Consider the following 23,480-nt stretch of genomic DNA (forward strand, 5'->3'; position numbering starts at 1 on the left):
AAATGTCACTGGTAACCCCAAAAGTGTCAAAAATGTTAGTCAAGGGTCCGATCTGTCCGCCCCAATGTCGCAGTACCGCAAAAAAAATAGCACATCGCCGCCATTACGCGTTAAAAAAAAAAAAACAACAAAAATGACAAAAATCTTTCCCTTTGTTAGTAAACGCGATAACTTTTGCGCAAACCAATCAAAATACGCTTTTTGCGATTTTTTTCTACCAAACATATGTAGCATAAAACAAATTGGCTGAAAATGTTAAAAAATTTTGATTTTTACTTTTTTTCTGGGGGGGAATTTCATATAAAAAAATGTGAAAAATATTGTTATTTTTGCAAAATTGACGCTCTTTTTTTGTTTATAGCGCGTGATCAAAAAATCGCACAGGTGATCAAATACCACCAAAAGAAAGCTCTGTTTGTGGGAAAAAAAGGACGTCAAATTCGTTTAGGTACAGCGTCGCACGACCGCGCAATTGTCCGTTAAAGTCACGCAGTGCCGAATCCCAAAATACCCCCTGGTCTTTTAGCAGCCAAATCCTCCGGGGCTTAAGTGGTTAAATTCCTTACCTAGAACAAGATTAAAGATAAGGAACTCTGACTTTCAAGTATTGAAGCCAGACACAGCCTGGCCATCAGAATTTTCAAGAGGCAACCGGGAATGGGAGCCCTCATATGTTTTTTTTTTTTGTTTTTTTTTTATAATTGGTTCAACAGCACCTAATATTTGATGCAATTCAGTTTTTAATTGGCACCATTGTTAAGCTCTAAAATAGAACATAACAAGGGAAATGCAAGTTGCCATTGCTAACTTGTTTTTATAGGCTCAAGCCTTGGAGTTGTCATCTTGATACTTGCAACATTATCCTAAAAACTACTGACCTGAACAAGTATGTTGCCAGAGAGCCACTGCTGCAGAACAAGTATGCAGTCAGTAAATTTTTGAGACACTTGATACATTCATACTTGTTCCCAGTCAGCGATTTGCCAAGCAACAAAGGAAGGATGACAGCCTGGAACACCTTTAAAAACAAGTCAGCAATTGCAGCACCTGCATTTCTGTCATGACAAATTAATTTTACTCTGTAACTTTTACTTATTAATAATAATTGTAATGAATTTGTATCCTACAGGTATAACAGAGGAAGAGAGACAATTTTTGGCTCCTCCGATGCTAAAGTTTACTAGAAGTTTATCCATGCCAGATGCCTCAGAAGATATTCCACCCCCTCCAGCAACATTGCCTCCATCTCCACCTCCTCCTTCATCTCCATCACCATTCAACTCGCCCAAGTCTCCAACTCCTCGGGGATATGGAACCATTAAACCAACATTCAACCAGAATGCAGGAACAAAGTCCCCTTCTCCAGCTGTGCGGTCAGATAATGTAGGCACAATAATGAGAGACAAGGGCATGTATTATAGACGTGAAACTGACCGCTTCTCATTGGACTCCGAGGACATCTATAATTCAAAAATGTCATCCCAGCAAAATTTTGTAAATAAGAGAGCCCAGATGCCAGAGAACCCATACTCTGAAGTAGGCAAGTTGGGAAACAAGGCTGTTTATGTGCCAGCTAAACCTGCCAGAAGAAAGGGAATGCTGGTAAAACAATCTAACGTGGAGGATAGCCCCGAAAAGACTTGTTCCATTCCTATCCCAACCATTATCATTAAGGAGCCTTCAACTAGCAGTAGTGGGAAGAGCAGTCAGGGAAGCAGCATGGAAACAGACCTCCAAAACTCAGAACAGCAGGGACAATTAAGGCCCGATGACAACCTTAACGTGAACAGTCCATTTGCTGCAGCCATTGCAGGAGCAGTGAGGGACAGGGAGAAAAGGTTGGAGGCCAGACGGAACTCCCCTGCTTTCCTGTCTACAGATCTTGGTGATGAAAGTGTTGGCCCCACGCCTAGTCCAAGGTTACGGCACTCCAAGTCAATTGATGAGGGAATGTTCTGTAACGAGGAGAGCTTTAAGCATTTCACGGGTCCAACCTCTCTCATTTTAACAAGTGGAACTTCAAATGCTTTTGGTAACAATGGAGACATGAACAACATACGGTCACTGAAGGGGAAAGGACATGAAAACAACACTGGTAAAGGGATTAGCATTTCTGGAAATTATATGCATCCGGTGACAGGGAAATTACTAGACCCCAACTCTCCTCTGGCGCTCGCATTAGCGGCTAGAGACAGAGCCATGAAAGAGAAAATCCAGCCCACCCCAAACCCCACAGAGCAAGATAAGTCTGACCTTAACAAGCCACTCTTCATTGATACCAAACTACGGCCCAATTCAGAAAGCTCATTCTCTGGGACAGCTGTCAGTTCAGGTAGGCCTAATCAGCGTGGCGTCTTAAAAAGACAAGAGACTGAGAATAAACATGAATCTGACACAGCAAAGGAGGAGAAACGTCACGAGGAGAAAAAAAATATGTTGATCAACATCATGGACACCTCACAACAGAAAACTGCTGGGTTGCTCATGGTTCATACAGTAGACACCACCAAAGCAGAGGATGTTCTTAGTGAAAATGAAGATGTAGAGAAAGATACATCCCTAGAAACTCCTAGTGCTCCAGCATCAGAACCTAATGAGATTGTAGAAAATGTGTTACCCAAAACAAGTGACTCTGGTACCCCTGCACCCCCTAACAAAGCCATTGTAGCTGTTTGCTCTGTGGATGAGCCCGTCATCCTACCCTTCCGTATCCCTCCTCCACCATTTGCCTCAATAGATGTGGATGAGGACTTTATTTTTACTGAACCGCTGCCTCCTCCTCTTGAATTTGCCAACAGTTTTGATATCCCAGAGGATGTCTCTGCAATTCCACCAGCCACCCTGGCAGACTTGTTGATGCAGAGAAAGCATGGCACCCTGCCTCCTGGTTCATTTAGTCGTGGTGTTGCCTCTATTTCTTTAGAAAGTAAAAAGCCAGGGGCCCTAACCAACTGTCTGCCCACCTCATACATGCAACACCCTGAAAGCTTTGACAATGTCACAGACTCTGGGATAGAAGAGGTGGACAGTCGTAGTGGCAGTGACCACCACTTAGAGACGACAAGTACGATTTCCACTGTCTCCAGCATATCTACCTTATCTTCAGAGGGTGGTGAAAACTTGGACACATGTACAGTCTATGCAGATGGGCAAGCGTTTCTAGTGGACAAGCCCCCAGTACCTCCAAAGCCAAAAGTCAAACCCATAATCAACAAGAGCAATGCACTTTACAAGGACGCTGTCCTGGAAGAAAACATGGACACTTTTGCTATCCCTCCTCCTGCTCCACCTCCACCACCCCCATTAGGTTTGCAGCCTGCTATGTTCAAACCTGGGCAACAAAGGACCTCAAAACTATGGGGCGACTCCCCAGGGATGAAAAACATAGTCATGCCCAGTCCCAAAGCCAATGTTATTAGTGAATTAAATTCAATATTGCAACAGATGAACCGGGAAAAGGCCTCAAAACCGGGAGAAGGATTAGATTCACCCACTGGGATGAAAACTGCAAGTTTCGGTATAAGGTAATGCATACTTGTTTTATTTTATTTTCAGAGCTTTTTAAAGGTTCAGTCCATCCAAAGGTTTATATTTCAATTGAATTCTGAACATTATTGTTCTGTGGGACTGTAACAGAGCGATCTCCCCGGCAGTATTCCGGCCTTTATCCAAGACCATATTTAGTATTCATTATGTGTTAAACTAACATTACACCTCATCCCTTTTTTTTTTTTTATATCCTCCATCAGCTATGTAATACAAGGACTTTCCTGACTGAACTCTGTTGAATGTTTTTAAAGTAGGTTCTCGGATTACAGATTTAAAAAAAAAAATCCAAAAGGAGAATGTGCAGAGGCTGTACAATCTGAATGTAACTTGTTAGGCACACGTGCATGCCGCCACCCTTTCATACAGGCTCCACCTTTTTATACACAATTATGTGGAAACATTTAATATGTACCAAATTATAAAAATGAAAACTAAAATGCCTTTTATGAGGCAGGTTATTCTTTATGATACCTAAAAAGCTTACACAATTCACCAGATTGATAAAGAAAATAGTCTGGATCCTCATCTTTGCAAGTGCATGTGGTGTAACCTGTGTTACGGCATCTCACTACAGCTGGCCATATAGGTGCACTTTGGTGAGTTGCTATTCATTGTGAAATGGAATTTTAATGAACATATGCAGTATAAACAAGTGGAGCACACAGAGGTGAAAGCATTATGTTTTGCAAAAATATTACATTTGTACTTTTTGCGAAACACAATGCATAGTTTATATTTTTGTAGAAGCATGTTAAAGCATTGTAAACCACAGCACTTTTTTTCCCTTACCTGCAAGGCAAAGGTATAATGTGCTAGTATGCATTATGTTAAACTTACCTGAAAATGAAGCGTTCCAGCGATGCAATGTCATCGCGGGAGACGGCGTCCATCCATACCCAGTCTTCCTTCTGGGTTTCTGGCTCTATAACTGACCCGGGCTGCAATGATGTCACTCCCGCACATGCGCCCGGGAGCCGCCAGTCCCGGCACACTGCTCTGAAGAAATGGCATGGGCGGCCGTTCCTTCAGAGCGCATACGCCAGTGACGTAACTGGCTGCATGTACAGTAAATATCTCCTAAACGGTGCATATTTAGTAGATATTTGAACTACCTATAGGCAAGCCTGGCTTACCTATAGGAAAAACCAAGTTGGAAGTTTACTCCCTCTTTAACCAGTTCTATTTCAAGCCAATTATGATATTCCTCTCCTCCATGTAAAGTCAGCATTTTTGCAGCGCTAAACTACAGTACCTAAAAATCTCCATAGGCGACTCTTATAAGCCTTTACACGTTACCAGCTGTTTACATATGTGTGCAGGACCTACTTGCGCGTTCACATTTGCTTGTGATAATATAATATGATTATATAATTTTATTATTTCAATAATTTTTTTTTTTTTCTCACATTGTACCTTTAATTTTTTTTTTTAGCAACTTTATTACTTTTTTGTTCTTTCCTAGTGATAGCATGGACCAATACAGGTCCTCTTTTTGAGGGGATCTGTTAGAACCCAGACCTATCTTCTGGCCTCCAAAGCATCTGGTCAAACCAAGATAACTGTAACATCTTATGTACATCAGACTGAAACTGGAAGAGATTAAATCCTCATCAGTTCCATTTTCTGATGTCACACAGTGGGAGGGACAACATCAGTTCCTTTCACTGTGTCCCAGGAAGTGGATGATGCCAGGCAGATCCTTACTTGGTTTTCCCCTCCAGTTGGCAGCAATGAGGAGGATGGTCCCTTTTTGCCACCTATAAAAGTGACCCAGCAGCTCTATAGCTGCTTGGATCACTTTTACCATGTAGGTAATCATCCGCTAAAAATTAAAAAAAAGATTCGGGGATCATGGTTGTAGCCTCAACCAATGATTCCAGTATAACCACTTCAACCTTAGGCCATTTATAAATATAAACAACCTAAGAATGGGAAATGGTTAGGGATCCAGTTAATGTGAAGAAGTTTTCTTAATGCAATATGTGATAATGTTACTAAACCCAGGAGCCTGCATTCACTATATCTGGTCTCCCACAGTACACAGAGCATGGAAATGCAATAGTTTTAGTAAATATAAACTGCTAAATACCTTTTCTCATCAGCAGTTAGAGAGCAGTATTGTGACTTTTATCAGTGTCCAGCAGAGCACTGGTCTAAGCTTGTAGGAGGAGTTTTCATTCTCCCCTGACTGACCTAGGAGGCTGCAGGACCCCTGACCCTCTGTCTGGACAGTGTGGATTGGTCCTGTGCTGATCACATGCACTCTCCCAAAAAAAAAAAAAAAACTCTAGCAATACACACCAAACTGAGCATGTGCAGATTGCCCCTAAGGCTCAGTTCTATCAGGAGATGGTTTGGGCACTTTTAGGGGAGGATCAGAGAAGACCGGATTAAACAGCCTTTTTATACAATGCAGAGAATTAACCCCTTGGGTCCCACAGTGAGTGTAATAAGCATGCTTTACTGCATATACAGACTGATTTTACTGTTGTGGGTTTAGTAACATTTTGACTCACACACAAATGTGTAAATATAGCCAAATGAATTGAATTTTGCTGTGGATCCTTATTGTTCTCCTGCCCTGGGTACAGGCCCAAGAGTGCCTTATAGTAAACATTTTCTGATTCCAACCTTCTCCACTTTTTCATCTGGGAGAAGTCTCGCTCTTTGTGCCATTTTTCTTGAAATGTAAAATACATGAAAAGTCAAGCAGGCAGAATAACACCCACTTATAAATGCTCTACTGGATGAGCATGCTTAGAATGTGCAGCTATGTCACCAGCTGAAGAGTTATAAATAGCTGATGTTCATTCCACCTACCAGCTTTCTTTCCAGTATATGTTTGGGTAGCCTGACTCCTTAAAGCAGCGTTCCACTCTTTTTTGTGTTTAATTAAAGTCTGCAGCTACAAAAGTATATCTGCTGACTTCTAATAAACACACATTCACCTGTCCCACGATCCAGCGATGTGACTGCCCAAACCGGTTCTCTCCCCCTCCCCAGCGCCGGCATTGCAACTGTGGGCACCCAGATGTGACAGCTTGTGGCTTCACAGCCAGGTGTGCACTTCACATGTACGAGTCACGCTGCGCCCCCCTAATGGTCAGGCAGTCTTCTGGCACCTGCGACGTGTCGCTGAAGATTGCAGAGAGGGAGGGGGAGAGGAGAACTTTCAGTCGGATTGCTTAGGCCACAGGTGTCAAACACAAGGCCCGTGGGCCAAACATGGCCCTCCAGGCCATTTAATGTGGCCCTTGCACCTCTCCTGCAGGTGCTGCATCTCCCTCATCTCTGTCCCCACCTTGTCTCAGCAGACGGCAGCAGAGAGGAGAGAACTCTTCTGCCAGATAATGCGCTTCCCCCTGCAGCTGTAGAGAGGGCCACCTCCCCCCCCCTCCCCATAACTCAGCAGCTGGCAGCAGAGAGGGGAGGACACAACTCCTCCTACAGATCCTGCACATCTCTGTGCAGCAGCAGCTCCCCCCCCCACTGGTCTCAGCATTCAGCCCACTCCGGCAGCTGACTCCACCCCTCCTCCAGACCCTGCAGATGCTGCTTCCCAGCTCTGTCTCCAGCTTTTTCCCAGCAGCAGCACATGGTAAAGGGGATGAACTGTGATGTAAGGGAGGGTGGGAGCTCTTGACTTCTTATAGTGGTGGGCTACAGATAGAATCGGCCCTCTGAGGGTGACCATAATGCTGATGTGGCCCGCGATGAAATTGAGTTTGACACCCCTGGCCTAGGCGGTCCAACCGAAACAGGGAGCGGGTACCTGTCAAAACTATATACCGGCTCCCCCCCCTCCCCCAAAAATAAAAATGACTTGCTAAATGTGGCATAGGAGGGGGAGAGGAATACTAAAAGCGGCACTTCCCTTTTTAGGTGGAGCTCTTTTATGAAAGACCTCTTTTATGAAAGTGTCCACAGCAATAATAGATTGTTAATCTTAGCAGTTGGATTCTTCCTTTCAGTCCCTAATACTACACTACACAGTCGAACCCATGGGCAGCACACCATTCTCTTTTTCAGATACTTAGACAATATAACAAATGAGAACCATTGATTTATTTATCTATGCATTAACATGAAATGAACATAATGAACACATAGTGTTCAACAATAGAATGCTCAGAAATAAAAGGGTGGGACTTTGTATGAGGTGTGGCCAGTTGACAACTTGACACATGATGTTCTAATGGTAGTACATATACATTTGTAGGTAAGCATAAAAAGGCATATGATCAAACATCATGTGTTTATTGACATGTAAAATGGCAGTTAGCCTAGGTACAATAAGTTAAAGGGGAGCATAAACAGTATACAGCTAAATAATATGGTAGAATCATAATAAAAAATGACAAAGGTAGACCAACAAGCATAAAGTTTGTACAACATGATAATTGGATGCATGCTAAGATGATATTGAGTGTACATGGCCTCTTCAGCTCGACGCGTATCGTGAAAAACATTTCACTTCATCAGGAGCAGGCACAATTGGACTCTACGGGAACATATAGAGTAAATGACTCTCCTTCCATTTCCCCCCCCCCCCCCCTTCTCCCCCGCCCTGACCTATCGGCGTGGTCGCGGCGCATCGGCGCCACGTTCTTCCGTGCAGACTCTGACGTTCCTTCCTTGACGTTATATATATATATATATATATATATATATATATAAATTAATGTTGAAATATGAATGTTATGTGTTTGTGTTTGGTGCAACGTTTGAATTTCCCTCCCGGTTCTGCTCCCATGCAGCATTGCTGCTGCAGGGAACGGAACCAGGAAGTCATCACACCGACGGACGAGCGAAGGGGATCTCGGCTGGCGATCACAGCAATGGGAGATCATCGCTGGATCGCCAGGAGAAGGTAAGGGACAGTGCTGAAGGCTCTGCTCATCTACCCCGAGCGTGACTCGGGGATACCGATAATAGCCTGAAAAATCAACCCCGAGTCACGCTCGGGGATACCGTTAAGGTGGTTAAATAAGTGCTGGTGGATGCACTATTTGTGTCAGTGCGTGAAACGTCAAAAATGGAGGTTGGGGCCGATGCCGTGTCGGAGGCACCGGTTCTTTTTGGCACCCACAGGCACTCCAAAGCAGCAAGTGTGTTTCTCTTTCTGCTTACCTTGACAACATTTTTACAAAACAGTGGGGTTGTCTAAAATGCAGCGATTTTGCTTGCGGTATCCTTATGAGGATTAACTGCGTTACAGGTGGACGGTTCCATCTGTAGTGGACTCACCAGTTTCCAGGTCAAATTAAGCTACCTTCATTCCGGTTGAGGAGTCCCTGGCCTTTACAGGTCCAGCTAATAAGAAGGCGGAGGCTCTGGCCTGCCATATGTGACTGTGGCTGGTTCGGCGATCAGGCCGGTAATTACTATTGCCCTGGTGTCGCAAACTCTCACCGACTGGGCTAAGCTTTTACATTGGGACCTGGAGAAGCAGCTCCCACCTGACTTGGTGGAGCTGGCGGATCAGTTGGTCCAAGGGCTACAGTTTGTCTGTGATGCCGCTCCCCTGCTTTATAGACTGTCTGTCTCGGCAGTGGTCCTGCGGCGCATTATCTGACTAAAATGTTGGTCTGCGGACCAGGCCTCTAAGAAGGTCTTGTCTGATCTTCCATTCGTGGGGGAATCACCTGTTTGGAGCTTCTTTGGATGACATCATCAAGGGCCTCACAGGGGAAAATCGTACTCTTCTTCCTCAGGCCTCTCGCCTCAACAGGAAGGTTCAGAGGTTTGTGGCACGGTCTCGGTATCCTCTAGCCGTCGCTACAGATGCTTTAGTGGCTCCTTGGAGTCAGTATCGTCTGATTTATGCCTTTCCTCCTCTCCAGCTTCTGCTGAGACTACTACGCGGGATCGAGGCAAAAATAATTCCGGTCTTCCTAGTGGCTCCAGACTGGCCTCGCCAGGCTTGGTACTCCGATCTGGTAGGGCTGGTCACCGATGCACCTTGGAGACTTCCTTTCAGGGAAGATCTGCTGTCCCAAGGGCCAATCTTCCATCCTGCTTTACAGTTGCTGGCTTTTACTGCTTGCCTGTTGAAAGCCAGGTGCTGAAGGACAGAGTGTTGTCTGCCTCGGTGATTCCTACACTGTTAAAAGTGAAAATCTACTTCTAGGAAGATTTACCATCATACGTGGAAGATGTACATTGCATGGTGTGACTCCCTCCGGGTTCACCCTTGTTCCTTTTCGGTGGCTCGGATCTTGGCTTTCCTCCAATGAGGGGTTGTGCAGCGCCTAGCCTCGAATACCATCAAGGGCCAGGTCTCGGCCTTGGCGGTTTTCTTTCAACGCCCGTTGGCCACACACTCCTTGGTGCGTACTTTTCTCCAGGGCGTGGGACACTTAGTTTCTCCAGTGTGGTCTCCATTGCCGCCATGGGACTTCAATTTAGTGTTGTCCGTTCTCCAGAAGCCTCCCTTTGAAAATATTCGGGAAATTCCCCTGCTTACGTTGTCTCAGAAGGTGGCCTTTTTGGTGGCCGTTACTTCGGCACGCAGGGTGTCTGAACTGGCAGGGTTGTCTTGTCGTTCACCTTATCTGGCGGTTCACAAGGATAAGGTGGTTCTGCGTCCAGGTCCGTCCTTCTTTCCAAAGGTCGTCTCTGACTTTCATCTGAATGAAGACATTGTGTTGCCCTCCCTGTGTCCCAAGCCTTAGCATCCTAAGGAAGTTGCCTTGCACTCTAGCAATACACACCAAACTGAGCATGTGCAGACTGACTCCAAAGGCTCTGTCTTATCAGGACATGTTCTGGAGTCAGTGGAAGAAGAGGATGCTTTACTGCATATACAGACCGATTTTACTGTTGTGTGTTTAGTAACACTTAAAATCTTGGTGTGGATTTCTTCCAGATCTTTGCAGTAGTCTTGTGGAAAAATTTGCCTCTGTGCAGGAATTTCCTGTAATAAAGACCAGTCACTGTTGTTCTCTCCTTGTGCAGGGTGACTGGTCTTATAATTTGCCTCCTTTAATTTTCTGCAGGTAGCCTGTAAGTGGGTCGGAGCTGTTGGGTCCTCCCACAGCTCTGCAGTATGCACAGGTTATGTGCAAAATGTTGATATTGTCACCACTAGGTTTATCTGATAATAGCTGGGATTGTAAAGGCATTTGGTACACACAGTGGATTTATATCATTTGTGACTATTAACCACTTTACCTCCAGAAGATTTACCTACCTTCATGACCGGGCCATTTTTTGCGATACAGCACTGCAGTTTTTTAACTGACAATTGTGCGGTCATGCGGCACTGTACCCAAATAAAATTTGTATTTTTTTCCCGAAAATCAAGCTTTCTTTTGGTGGTATTTGATCACCTCTGCATTTTTTTTTTTTTTTTGTGCTACAAACAAAAAAAGACCGACAAATTGAAAAAAAAATAAAAAGCAGTATTTTTTACTTTCTGCTTCAAAACATATCCAATAAAACAATTGAAAAAAATCAAATTTCCTTATCAATTGACCAATATGTATTCTGCCATATATTTTTGGTGAAAAAAATCCCAATAAGCATATATTGATTGGTTTACGCAAACATCATAGTGTCTATAAACTATGGGATCTATTTGTGGAATTTATTTATTTATTTGTTATACTAGTAATGGCAGCGATCAGCAACTTATAGCGGGACTGTGATAGTGCAGTGGACAATCGGGTACTAACTGACACTTTGTGGGAACCAGTGACAATAATACAGTGATCAGTGCTAAAAATATACACTGTCACTGTACTAAGGACACTGGCTGGGAAGGGGTTAGGCATCTAGGGTGATTAAAGGTTTACTGTGTGCCTAGCCTGTGTTTTTGTGTATTGTGTTAGGTGTTTTTACTAGGGGAAGTGGTGGATTATTTCCCTGCTTTGCAAGGGCACAAAACCCATCACTCCCCTCTATCAGAACAGAGATCTGCCTTGTTTACATAAGCTGATCTCCCTTTTGTGTGTTTCACCGAAGATCGGCAGGTGCCGGCAGACATCCAGTGCCCGTCACCTGCAGATCGGCTTCTGCTGTGATTAATCACAACAGAAGTGGTTGGCCGAAGGCGCACGCGCCTCTGCAGACAGAAGTGCTGGATCACATATATTGACTTTTGCCGATATATCTGTATCGGCCCCGGAACTGGCCAATATTGCCGATATTCCAAATATTGCTCCTGTAAGGGTAAAATGATGTCACATAGCACAATTACGTTTACAAATGTTATTGAATATGCCACTCACATATGTACAAATTAAAGATATAAGCAATTCCACATTAGCAGATCTGCTGGCAGATGGGTATCTCTCACCCACTTGCCGTAAGGGACACCCAGGTGTGGGAGCAAGGCAAGCCAGGAATGGGACTGTCAGTGCTCTTTGGACTTGAGTAGACTGAAGGGACAGAATACTGTCCCTTCAGTCTAGGACCATCATCATCATCTGTGCTGCTGCAAACTGCTGTCATTGTCACTGTGAGTGTCAGTTTCCTGTGAGTGCGCCGCCCATTCTAATGTTTTGCCCTCCTGAGTCCTGTCCCTGAGCTACTTACTATATTGAAAGAAAAATGTAGCACTGTCCCCAAATAAGACTGCTGAGAATTACACTTTCTGGATTCCCCTGGGTTACCCTTAGCAATTGGTAGCAGACAAACCACATTGAAAGTCCTTGGCTCAGTCAATAATCAATCCAGGGGATGTTGGGTTTTGTGTTTTTATTTAGAACTGGGATAGGAGAAGGAAAGAGTGGGCTACTCCAACTATGAACTGTGCACAATCTTGAGGACAAAACTAGCTGTAGTGTGCGGCAAGGCCGCTGCTTCACCTTGTCACTAAAGTGAAGATAATGTAAAAAGTTCCTGTTTAGAACATTCTCTTCAGGGTTCTAACTTGGCACCCCCTTACTTTCACTGCCTGTGTGTGTTGACACCTGTCCACTGACTCTATCCACTGGAGTGGTCCCCTTCCTCGGCAGAGCCCTTGGCAAGCTTCCCTTTACTCACAGACACTGTTTTTCCAGAGTTGCTCTGCTGTCTACTCCACCAGTTAGCTTTCCTGGACCTCCGGATATAGCACCACACTCCTGGTCCACAAGGCCGACTGCCTGTGACCACCATCCTCAGCAAACAGGAGGAGAGACAGCCATCACCCTCCTCCTGGGACCTGGCTTCCCGCCCAAAGACCCCCTGCCTCATGTGCTCTCTGGCCTTTATACCCTATCCAATGATGCACCTCTCCAGGTGCCAACCCACTGGGGCGGTTGCAAAAGCCTGTGTATCATTGGCCAGGTTTCCTCCACTGTCCAACAGGCCTCCCTTTTGGATACAGTGGGGACACTCCCTCAGACCAGATGAATACACACTGAGCACAATGAGCAGGCCTAACTATCGATCAGGCTCCCCTGATAAGCAGAGAGAGCAACTAGGTTTTACCTGCCACTCTCCTGATAAGCAGGCAGAGCAAATACACTCCCTACCTAGCACACATCTAGGAGGGTGCTACAAAAATAAGAAATATTTTTTTTGCCTTCATAGCCACCTTACATCACATTGACAACTGCACATTGTACTTGTTTGTAGCCTAAATACTGAAATCTCCACCTAAATACTGAAATCCCCACCTAAATACTGAAATCCCACTTAAAGCGGAGTTCCACCCGAAATTTATACTTACCTCCATCTTCTCGCTCCCGGTCACCTGAAAAACAAATGGATAATCGCAATTTTTTTTTTTTTTTCACTTACCTTTTAGAGAAAATATACTCACCTTACTTCCTTCTTCCTCCCCTCGGCGGCCACGGCGATTCGTCACTTCCTGGCTTTTGCAATGATTCCTGGGAGCTGAACGTCATAGCTCCCAGGAATCATTGCGCCTGCACCGGCCCCGACGTCAGTTCCGGGGCGCGCGCGTCATCCCCTTCTAAACAGCTTCTGGGCATGCCCAGAAGCTGTGGAGGGATGACGCGCGCGACCCGGAAGTGACGTCGGGGCCGGTGCAGTGCATCGTGGGACCGAAGAAGGAGGAAGAGGACCGAAGAGGACGCGGAAGAGGATCGTGCTGGCTTCAAGCTGCCCACACCTGAGATGGCAGCGCTGGAGAAGACAATTTCAAGGTAAGTATATCTCCTGAAAGGTAAGTGCAACCCGGGACAGATCAGAGGCTAGCCATTGTGGAATGTGCTAGCCCTGACTGTCCCGGGGGTATTTTTGTAAAAAAATGTATAACCAGGGTGGAACTCCGCTTTAAATGCTGAAATTTTGTAACTTTTGGAAATGCCAGTAAAAACTTGTCTGTACCAATACATTTTGATTGTCGTGTAGGTTGACAACATTGGTGGCAGGTTCCCAGTCAGAGTCAGTGTAGCATTCCAGGGGTATTTTCAATCTCCTGCCGTGCTTAGTATATGACATATGTATATGTGCCCAGAATCCCAGCACAGACTATTCTGCTCCACTGCAATGCTCTCCTCATCTCAGCTTGTAAGTAGAACCATCCTTGTTCCAGCACTGGAAGGGCTCTGATGGTAAGTCTGGGGAGTCTGATGGTAAAGGAGATCTCTGATGGTAAACATGGAGCTCTAATAGTAAAGGAGGACTTTGTTGGTAAAAAGACGCTCTGATGGTAAAGAAGGACTCTGATGGTAAACGGGGGGCTCTGATGGTAAAGGAGGACTCTGATGGGAAACAGGGGGCTCTGATGGTAATGGAGGACTCTGATGATAAACAGGGGGCTTTAATGGTAAAGGAAGACTCTGATGGTAAATAAGAGGCTCTGGTGGTAAATAAGAGGCTCTAATGGTAAAGGAGGACTCTGATGGTAAATGGGGGGGGACTCTAAAGGTAAAGGAGGACTTTGATGGTAAACAGGGAGGGGGGGACTCTGATGGTAAACAGGGGGCTCTGATAGTTAAGGAGGACTCTGGTGGTACACAGAGGGCTCTGGTGGTAAACAAAGGGCTCTGGTGGTAAACAAAGGGCTCTGGTGGTAAACAAAGGGCTCTGGTGGTAAACGGAGGGCTCTGGTGGTAAACGGAGGGCTCTGGTGGTACACGGAGGGCTCTGATGGTACACGGAGGGCTCTGATGGTACACGGAGGGCTCTGATGGTACACGGAGGGCTCTGATGGTACACAGAGGGCTCCGATGGTACACATCACCCGTTATGGCACACCCCACTAGCTTAGTGCCTTCCGTGCTTTCTGGCATATGTTTCTCAGGTTTGCAAGGTTGCTGCCTGGTTATCTGTGCCCACTTTTACAAAAATTTTACAATTTTTTTTTTCAAAATTTTTGGTCTTTTTTTGTTTGTTCAGCAAAAAATAAAAACCTCAGCAGTGATTAAATACCACCAAAAGAAAGCTCTATTTGTTTGAAAAAAAGAATGATAAAAATTTAATTTGGGTACATACAGTGTTGAATGATTGTGCAATTGTCATTCAAAGTGCAACAGCGCTGAAAAAAATCTGAGAATTGGCCTGGGCAGGAAGGGGGTTTAAATGCCTGGTAGGAAAGTGGTTAAGGATTGTCTGCCCATGCCTCCAATATTTGCTCTCTCTACTGTTCTTTTGCAATTTGTTTATTCCTTTGGTGACAGCATCACTTTAAGTGCTGACAGGTGAAAGTCCAGAGCAGGCCTGAGTAGGAAAGCGTGGAAGAGTAGAAAGTAAACTTATTAATCAGTGGATGTGATGTCACCTGCAGGCTGACTGTCGCTGCCGCTAGCCCTCACATAAAGCAAGATTTCTTAGCAGGGGTTTTTCAAGTTGAGAAAGTTTTGAAATGTAAATTCACAAATCGCCTTAAAAAATCCAGCTGAATGAAAAGCTTCAAAAAGCGCATTTGTACTGCGGCAGTCAGCCTTCTCCAGGGATGCCACACTTCCCACAACTGAGAATTTACACTTCAAATAATTTATATTAAACTTTGTGCAACCTTTCCTTTGCTAGAGGAGACAGTGATACCTTGGGTGTTTGTCATCCCCATGGCAGTATAAATGTTTAATTTAATAGCTTAAAGAAAAAAAATGTGTACTGTCATTTAGAAATGAGGAACCAGGTGCAAAAAGGCTCCCGCTGCTGTCAACCAAATTCAGTGACACGGGATTCGGGGGCGGGGCTGAGTCCTGCTGCCTGTGTCAATGGACACAGCAGGACTCGGGAGCGCACCCACACGGATACCCCACTGGAAAGCGGCTCTCCGTTGGGGCACCCAATGAAGAGGAGGAGCAAGAAGCAGCATCGGGGCACCCCAGAAGAGGAGGATCGGCTCTGCTCTGTGCAAAACCCTTACACAGAGCAGGTAAGTATAAAATGTTTGTTATTTTTTTAAAAAAAATAATCTTTACAATCACTTTAGGGCCTCATGCAGACTGGACAATTTTATAGATGCTGTTTTTGGCTTCAGACATTTTCTTCTGCAGTCAGTAAACTCCCATGCAGAACTAGTGGGTTTTGTGAGGAGTTTTGCATCTGTAAAAACACTCTAAGGCCTCATGCACACTGGGCGTTATCCAAACGCCAGTAGAAAGCTGTAGGAGTTTTTCAGCATTTTTGCAGTAGTGTTTTTCAGCTGTAGCGTTTTTTTTAGCAAAATTATACTCCCACAAAAGCTTATGTCCCAAAAACACTGATAAATGCAGAATAGCCAAGTTTTTAGAGCATTTTTATAGCTTACAAACTCCTTTCAAAACTTACTAGTTTTAGTTTTTTTTAAAGCCAGAACCTTTATAATTTCAGAACAAGGGACAGGGGTTGGGGAAACTGTAACGCAGCTAAATGGATGCCTTCTGGGTTCTTCAGAGGTGCCTTGGCAAAATGCCTAAAAATTGCCCCAAAATTGTGTACAAGCCAGCGGGTGGATCATCAAACACACTTCTTTGTTACACAAAGCCGCAGGTTTTCATTCTGCAACATTACAACCCTGGGCACTGTGCAGGCCAGCCGCCAGCGTACCGAACAACTGCTGATGTAATTAATTGATAAGGAGGATATTGGGTACCTGCAGAGCATCCTTGTTTGACCTCCCTCCCCTCTGTCAGCAGTGGGGTCACATTAGCTGCATGGGGGAGAGAGAGGAAGAAGAAATGCTGAAATACTACTTATTAGCAGTGTTCAAAAGTGCATTTGCTTTGAAAGAATATATCACTTCTAGTGTTGGGTGTCTTATGTGTGTGGATGCTGCTGCGATGTAAAAGGAATAGTTCAGATTTATACATTTTAGAAAGGGGTGCCTTGGGACTGTGCAGAATTTTAAAGTTTGCCTTGACTAAAAAAAGGTTAAAAGACACTGGTTTAATATTTAAAAAAAATAGTTTGTCCAAGTCCTTATCACAATTTTTAAAGTGTACCCGCCCTCACTATTTGTCCTGGTGACTGAGGACAACTCAATACTAGTTAGCAAAAAAGATGTTTTCATGCATTTACAGACTCCTTTTCTATTTGGATTATTACAGTTGTGCTCATAAGTTTACATACCCTGGCAGAATTTATGATTTCTTGGCCATTTTTCCAAGAATATGAATGATAACATTTCATTCATGGTTAGTGTTTGGCTGAAGCCATTTATTATCAATCAACTGTGTTTACCCTTTTTAAATCCTAATGACAACAGAAACTACCCAAATGATCAAAAGTTTACACACCGTGGTGATTTTGGCCTAATACCATGCACACAAGTTGACACAAAGGGGTTTAAATGGCTATTAAATATAACCATCCTTACCTGTGATCTGTTTGCCCTTAATTAGTGTGTGTGTATAAAAGGTCAATGAGTTTCTTGACTCCTGACAGACCCTTGCATCTTTCATCCAGAGTTGCACTGACGTTTCTGGATTCTGAGTCATGGGGAAAGCAAAAGAATCGTCAAAGGATCTGCGGGAAAAGGTAGTTGAACTGTATAAAACAGGAAAAGGATATAAAAAAGATATCCAAGGAATTGAGCATGCCAATCAGCAGTGTTCAAACTCTAATCAAGAAATGGAAAATGAGGGGTTCTGTTGCAACCAAACCACGGTCAGGTAGACCAACTAAAAATGTCAGCCACAATTGCCAGGAAAATTGTTCGGGATGCAAAGAAAAACCCACAAATAACTTCAGGTGAAATACAGGACTCTCTAAAAACGTGGTGTGGCTGTTTCAAGATGCACAATAAGGAGGCACCTGAAGAAAGCCATTACTACACAAATGCGACAAAATTTCCCGCTTACAATACGCCAAAAGAAAAGCCTCAAACCTTCTGGCACAAAGTCATTTGAAGTGATGAGACCAAAATTGAGCTTTTTGGCCACAACCATAAATGATACATTTGGAGAGGAGTCAACAAGGCCTATGATGAATGCACACGGAGGTGGATCACTGATGTTTTGGGGATGTGTGAGCTACAAAGGCACTGGAAATCTTGTCAGAATTGATGGCAAGATGAATGCAGTATGTTATCAAAAAATGCTGGAGGAAAATTTGCAATTATCAGCCCGGAAGCTGCGCATGGGACGTACTTGGACATTCCAACATGACAATGATCCTAAACACATAGCCAAATCAACCTGTCACTGGCTACAGTAGAATAAAGTGAAGGTTCCGGAGTGGCCATTTCAGTCTCCTGACCTCATTATCATTGAGCCACTCTGGGGAGATCTCAAACGTGCCGTTCCTGCAAGACAGCCCAAGAATTTACAGGAACTGGAGGCTTTTTGCCAGAAAGAATGGGCAGCTTTACCATCTGAGAAGGTAAAGAGACCACAAATACCACAAAAGACTTCAAGCTGTCATTGATGTTAAAGAGGGCAATACACGGTATTAAGAACAGGGGTGTGTAAACTTTTGATCAGAGTCATTTGGGTAGTTTCTGTTGTCATTATGATTTAAAAAAAATAAACACAGTTGATTGATAATACATGGCTTCAGCCAAACACTAACCAAGAGTAAAAGAAAAGTTTTTGTGTTATCATTCATATTCTCTGAAAAATGGCCAAGAAATCATACATTTCCCCAGGGTGTGTAAACTTATGAGCACAACTGTATATCATTATCAACTTTCCATGGACACTGGGTGCAAAATTTATTTTTCAAAAGTTACTTTTTTTTGTACTTATCTTAAAATTATTCTCTCTGCATTCATTGGAGGACACAGTGAAGCTTTATATCAGACATTACTAAATGGCGGACCGCAAGCCAAATGCGGACCGCAAGCCAAATGCAGACCGCGTCACATTCCCATTCAAACCGCTGAGGTACCGCCATTTAGCTTTTTATTTCCTCTGCCGTTGCTCTGTAATTCTCACAGAGCCGACAGTGGGAGGCAGGACAGTTCTAGGACAGGCAGCTTGCTAACTTTGGAGCTGCACGAAGTTAGCAAGCAGGTGATTGGCTGCTAGGATGAAGGGCGGTCTCAGCAACCAATTACTATCTTGCAATCCTCCATCCAAACATTCTGTGCCTCCCTCTGAGCTACGGTCTGTGTAAGGTAGGACCATGAGGGAGGAGGTGAAGTAACAGGGGGTGAGAACACTTATGTCAAAGCCTCAAAAGTAGCTAAGGAATGTATGTTCTGAGGACAGTGATATAGAGGGGGCTGATAAAAATTGGAGGAGCCAGAGGACTGTGATTTGGTGGGCTGAGGACATTAAAGTAGGGGACTGAGGACTGTGATTTGGGAGGGGGGCAGCTGAGGACATTAAAGTGGGGAGGCTGAAGACTGTAATGTGAGGATGTGGGGGGCTGAGGACATGATGTGGTAGGCTGAGGACATTAAAGTGAGGGGGTTAAGGACTGTGATGTGGGGGGGGCTTAGGACATTAAAGTGAGGGGCTGGGGACATTATAGTGGGGGCACCTGAGGAGTGTAATGTGGTGCGGGTTGAGGACATGAAAGTGCAGGGATCTGAGGAGTGTGTGAATGTGGGAAGCAATGTGGACAGTAATGTGAAGGGGCTGGGGACTGTAATGTAGGGGGGGGGGGGGGGTGGACTGTGCACAGTAATGTGGGGGATATTGTAAATAGGGGCAGAGAACAGTACTGTCGGGGGGTTGATGTCAAGGAAGTGTGAACATTACTGTGAAAGGGGTGGAGGGGAGTGATGTAAAGGTGGACCTGAGGACACTCATCAAGAGGGGATGTTGATGTGAAGAGGGATGAGACTGTGATGTGCAGTGGTAACTGCACATCACAGATGCAATGGTTTTAGATCTGTGCATTAGGTGCATACGTCGTGGATTGGCCAGCCCATTTAATGAGCTGTCCTTGACCTTTTTTTTCCAAAATCGCGCAGCACCAAGCCCCATGGTGCTACAGCAACATGCAGTTGGGCACATGCGAAAACGTGCCACAGGTACTGACCTGATATTCGGACCTCTGCTGGAGGAACATTTTACTGATCTGTGAATTTTATTTTAATACCCCTGCTATATATCATTACCACCAGCAGGAGTAGGATGTTGGGTTCAACTGAACAAATACAAGACAGCCCAGGGGTGGCCCAAAACCTCCCTCACCATACACACTTGGTTTCACACTTGTGTGATCACAGACATCGCATGTGTTTCGCACCGCTATGGTACTGGCACTGGGTTGCTACAGTTCATTGAGGGAACCATGAATGCCAACATGTACTGTGACATACTGAAGCAGAGCATGAACCCCTCCCTTCGGAGACTGGGCCGCAGGGCAGTATTCAAACATAATAACAACCCCAAACACACCTCCAAGACGACCAATGCCTTGCTAAAGAAGCCGAGGGTAAAGGTGATGGACTTGCCAAGCATATCTCCAGACCTAAACCCTATTGAGCATATGTGGGGCATCTTCAAATGGAAGGTGGAGGAGTAAAGGTCTCTAACATCCACCAGCTCTGTGATGTTGTCATGGAGGAGTGGAAGAGGACTCCAGTGGCAACCTTTGAAGCCCTGGTGAACTCCATGCCCAAGAGAGTTAAGGCAGTGCTGGGAAATAATGGTGGCCACACAAAATATTGACACTTTGGGTCCAATTTGGACATTTTAATTTAGGGGTGTACTCACTTTTGTTGCCAGCGGTTTAGACAATAATGGCTGTGTGTTGAGTTATTTTGAGGGGACAGACAAGCTGTACACTCACTACTTTACATTGTAGCAAAGTGTCATTTCTTCAGTGTTGTCACATGAAAAGATATAATAAAATATTTACAAAAATGTGAGGGGTGTACTCACTTTTGTGGGATACTGTATGTCTTCTGGATAAATGGGAGTAATTTCTAAGGTGAGAGTCCCCCAACGCCAATTTTCAGCAAGCTGAGTGATCAAAATCGTGGCGGACAGATATATAGGTATTACATTGGTATTTAATTGTAGCACTGTGTATTGTCTCTAGCCATGACCTGGTATTTGCATCTCTGGTAATTATACCATTTATGGATTTAAGGCGCAAGAGAAAACATGCGTGTGAATCCTGTATAATAGTTGTCAAAAGTGTTTTACATTTTCCAAAATCATTAAAAATCCTTGATCATTTAGTGATAATTCCCTTTGCTCCACAATAAAGGAAACAATGCCCCAATGCAACATGATCGGTCACATTCGGGTACTGTTTGTGTTGAGATTTTTCCACTGGTCTTCCTTCTGAAAAGTGGATTCTAGTCACCATGGGCAGCACACTTGCATTTCAAGCCTCTTTATATATACTGTACATACATACACATATACTCCTCTGATGCTTGCAGTCCTCACGCTCTTAGTAGTAGGATCTTTCTAAACATAAATAGCCTCATAGCCCAGCTCTTTCATGTACTCCTCAAGGAAGCTGTCTAAAGAAGCAGACTTGTGGAATCAGAATCGTATTTCTAACAAATACGTTTATAAAGCAGAAACACAAATGTATGCTTAAGGCCTTTTGTGTTTACTCCAGTAAAAAACATCATAGCCATAAGGGCTTGGAAGAGGATGGGATAAAAACTGGTATAGAATTGAATCTGTTGGGAATTAAAAGATTAAACTTCATTAATTGCTTAAGGCAATCCATATTGTAGTCCAATTTTCTCGGCTCCACCTTTCACACATCAGAACAAAAGAGTTTAAACCTAAACTGTGTGGTGGAGAATTACTGTCAAATTGCAGGTTGCCGTGCTTCTATTGTAAAAGCAGTCTATGTTTAATGCAGTTCTGTTGGTACAGACAGCGTTTCCCATTAGGCATAAGGCTGGTGGTTGGTACAGCACATGGCATGTCATGGCATCTAAAAAGGAGGACTATATGGAGCCCAGCACTTAAAGAGGTACTGAACTCTTGAAGCTGTGCTCAAAAAAAAGTCAAGGCAGAGGCCAATAACTAGTATCCAAGATTGCCTGGTGGTCTCCCTGATCTTTGCACTGATTTACCATGTCTTATTCTGCACAGTCTCTGTGTGGAGGTGGCCATTTTGGTAGAGGCAGGGTTTTGCTTCTTCAAAGCCCCCCAGCAAGGTGAACCTTAAGCAGCACAGTAGTGAGCTCACTGTATCTTACTCCAAACTCTCTGAAGCTAGATGGTAGAGTCAGCAATGCCCTAGATCTCACACTGCAGATGTACAGCTATGAGGTTGTAACAGTTAAATTGGTTCTAAAGGCTCAGGGTTTTTTACCTTCATGTATTCTACGTATAAAGGTAAAAAAACTTGCCCCCCTAAAACTTAGATGTGACCCATCGTGATCCAGCGATGTACACGACATCCTTGGCTCTCCGCTGCTGTCAGTCACAGCCAGTGAGTCAATGAGAATGGAGATGGGGTAGGGACAAGCCTTGGCTCTGTGTCTGAATGGACACACAGAGCAGCAGCTTGGCTCGGGTGCCCCCACAGCAAGCCATTTGCTTTGGAAGCACTTAGCAGGAGGAAGGGGCCAGGAGTGCCAACGGGGGACCCAAGAAGAGGAGAATCGGGGATGCTCGTTGTTTCTAAGTGTTTTCTATAAACACTTGCCGACGGCTTTACATATATACGTTGCAGTTTGCAAGTGGTTTATTGTGGTTATGGCTGAGGCTATCAGCCATAACCCCGGTATCTTTTATTTATTTTTTTTGCCAGCGGGTGCCTTTCTTATTAAAGTGATCCAAGTGGCTCATTAGCCACTGGATTGCTTTCTGAAGCAGCGGTGGGGGACGTCCCCCCTCCCTTCCCCTACTCATTCCCCCCCCCTCCCTTCTCGGGCTTACCATATTCAGATCATCTCTGATTGCCTTTATGGCCTTGGAGGACCGGAGCAATGTCATAATGTAATTTCCAGTCTAGGGCGGAAGTAAACAATTGTTTGTTTGTATGTTTTTTAAAGCAAAAGATCAAAAAAATTAATATTTTTGTTATCTTTTATTTTTAAGGTAAAGGAGATATTGGGGTTCTTTTTGACCCCAGATCTCTCTATAAAAAAAAAAAAAAAAACTGTCATCCTTATTTCTATTACAGAGGATGTTTACAGTGTACAAATAAAAAATAAAAAAAATAACTTAAAAAAATAAATAGATTTAAAACGCCCCCATCCCACCATACTCGCGTGCAGAAGCATAAGCAAGTTGGGTAAACGGTTTTCGCACCACACGAGAGGTATCACCGCGAACGTTAGAGCGAGAGCAATAAATCTAGCGCTAGACCCCCTGTGTAACTCTAAACTGGTAACCTGTAAAAAATTTTAAAGCGTTGCCTATGTAGATTTTTAAGTACCGTAATCTGTGGCCATTCCACAAGTGTGCGCAATTTTAAAGCATTACGTTTTAGGTATTAATTTACTGGACGTAACATCCTCTTTCATATTTTACAAAAAAATTGTGGTGTATATTTTCTTTTGTTTTTAATTCTTCAAAGTGTATTTTTTCAGTTTCTATAACCGTTGCGCAAATACCAGTGTGACATAAACAATTGCAACGATTGCTATTTTGTTCCCTAGGGTCCCTGCTAAAAAAAAATACACTGCTCAAAAAAAATTAAAGGAACACTTTGAAAATACATCAGATCTC

At 44.1% G+C, this 23,480-nt stretch overlaps 1 protein-coding gene across 4 annotated transcripts in view; it reads left to right on the top strand.

The window, feature by feature from the left end:
- Nucleotides 1–23,480, top strand: part of SHANK2 (SH3 and multiple ankyrin repeat domains 2) — a 976,209-nt gene that overhangs the window by 942,716 nt on the left and 10,013 nt on the right. For all 4 annotated transcript variants that reach the window (XM_082271109.1, XM_082271110.1, XM_082271111.1 and 1 more), the window contains one exon: nt 1,130–3,524. In XM_082271109.1, the coding sequence (XP_082127235.1) occupies nt 1,130–3,524 (2,395 nt within the window). The remainder of the gene's footprint in view (nt 1–1,129; nt 3,525–23,480) is intronic.

Source organism: Pelophylax lessonae (assembly GCF_965119305.1).
Source record: "Pelophylax lessonae genome assembly, chromosome: 10".
Taxonomy (NCBI): Eukaryota; Metazoa; Chordata; class Amphibia; order Anura; family Ranidae; genus Pelophylax; species Pelophylax lessonae.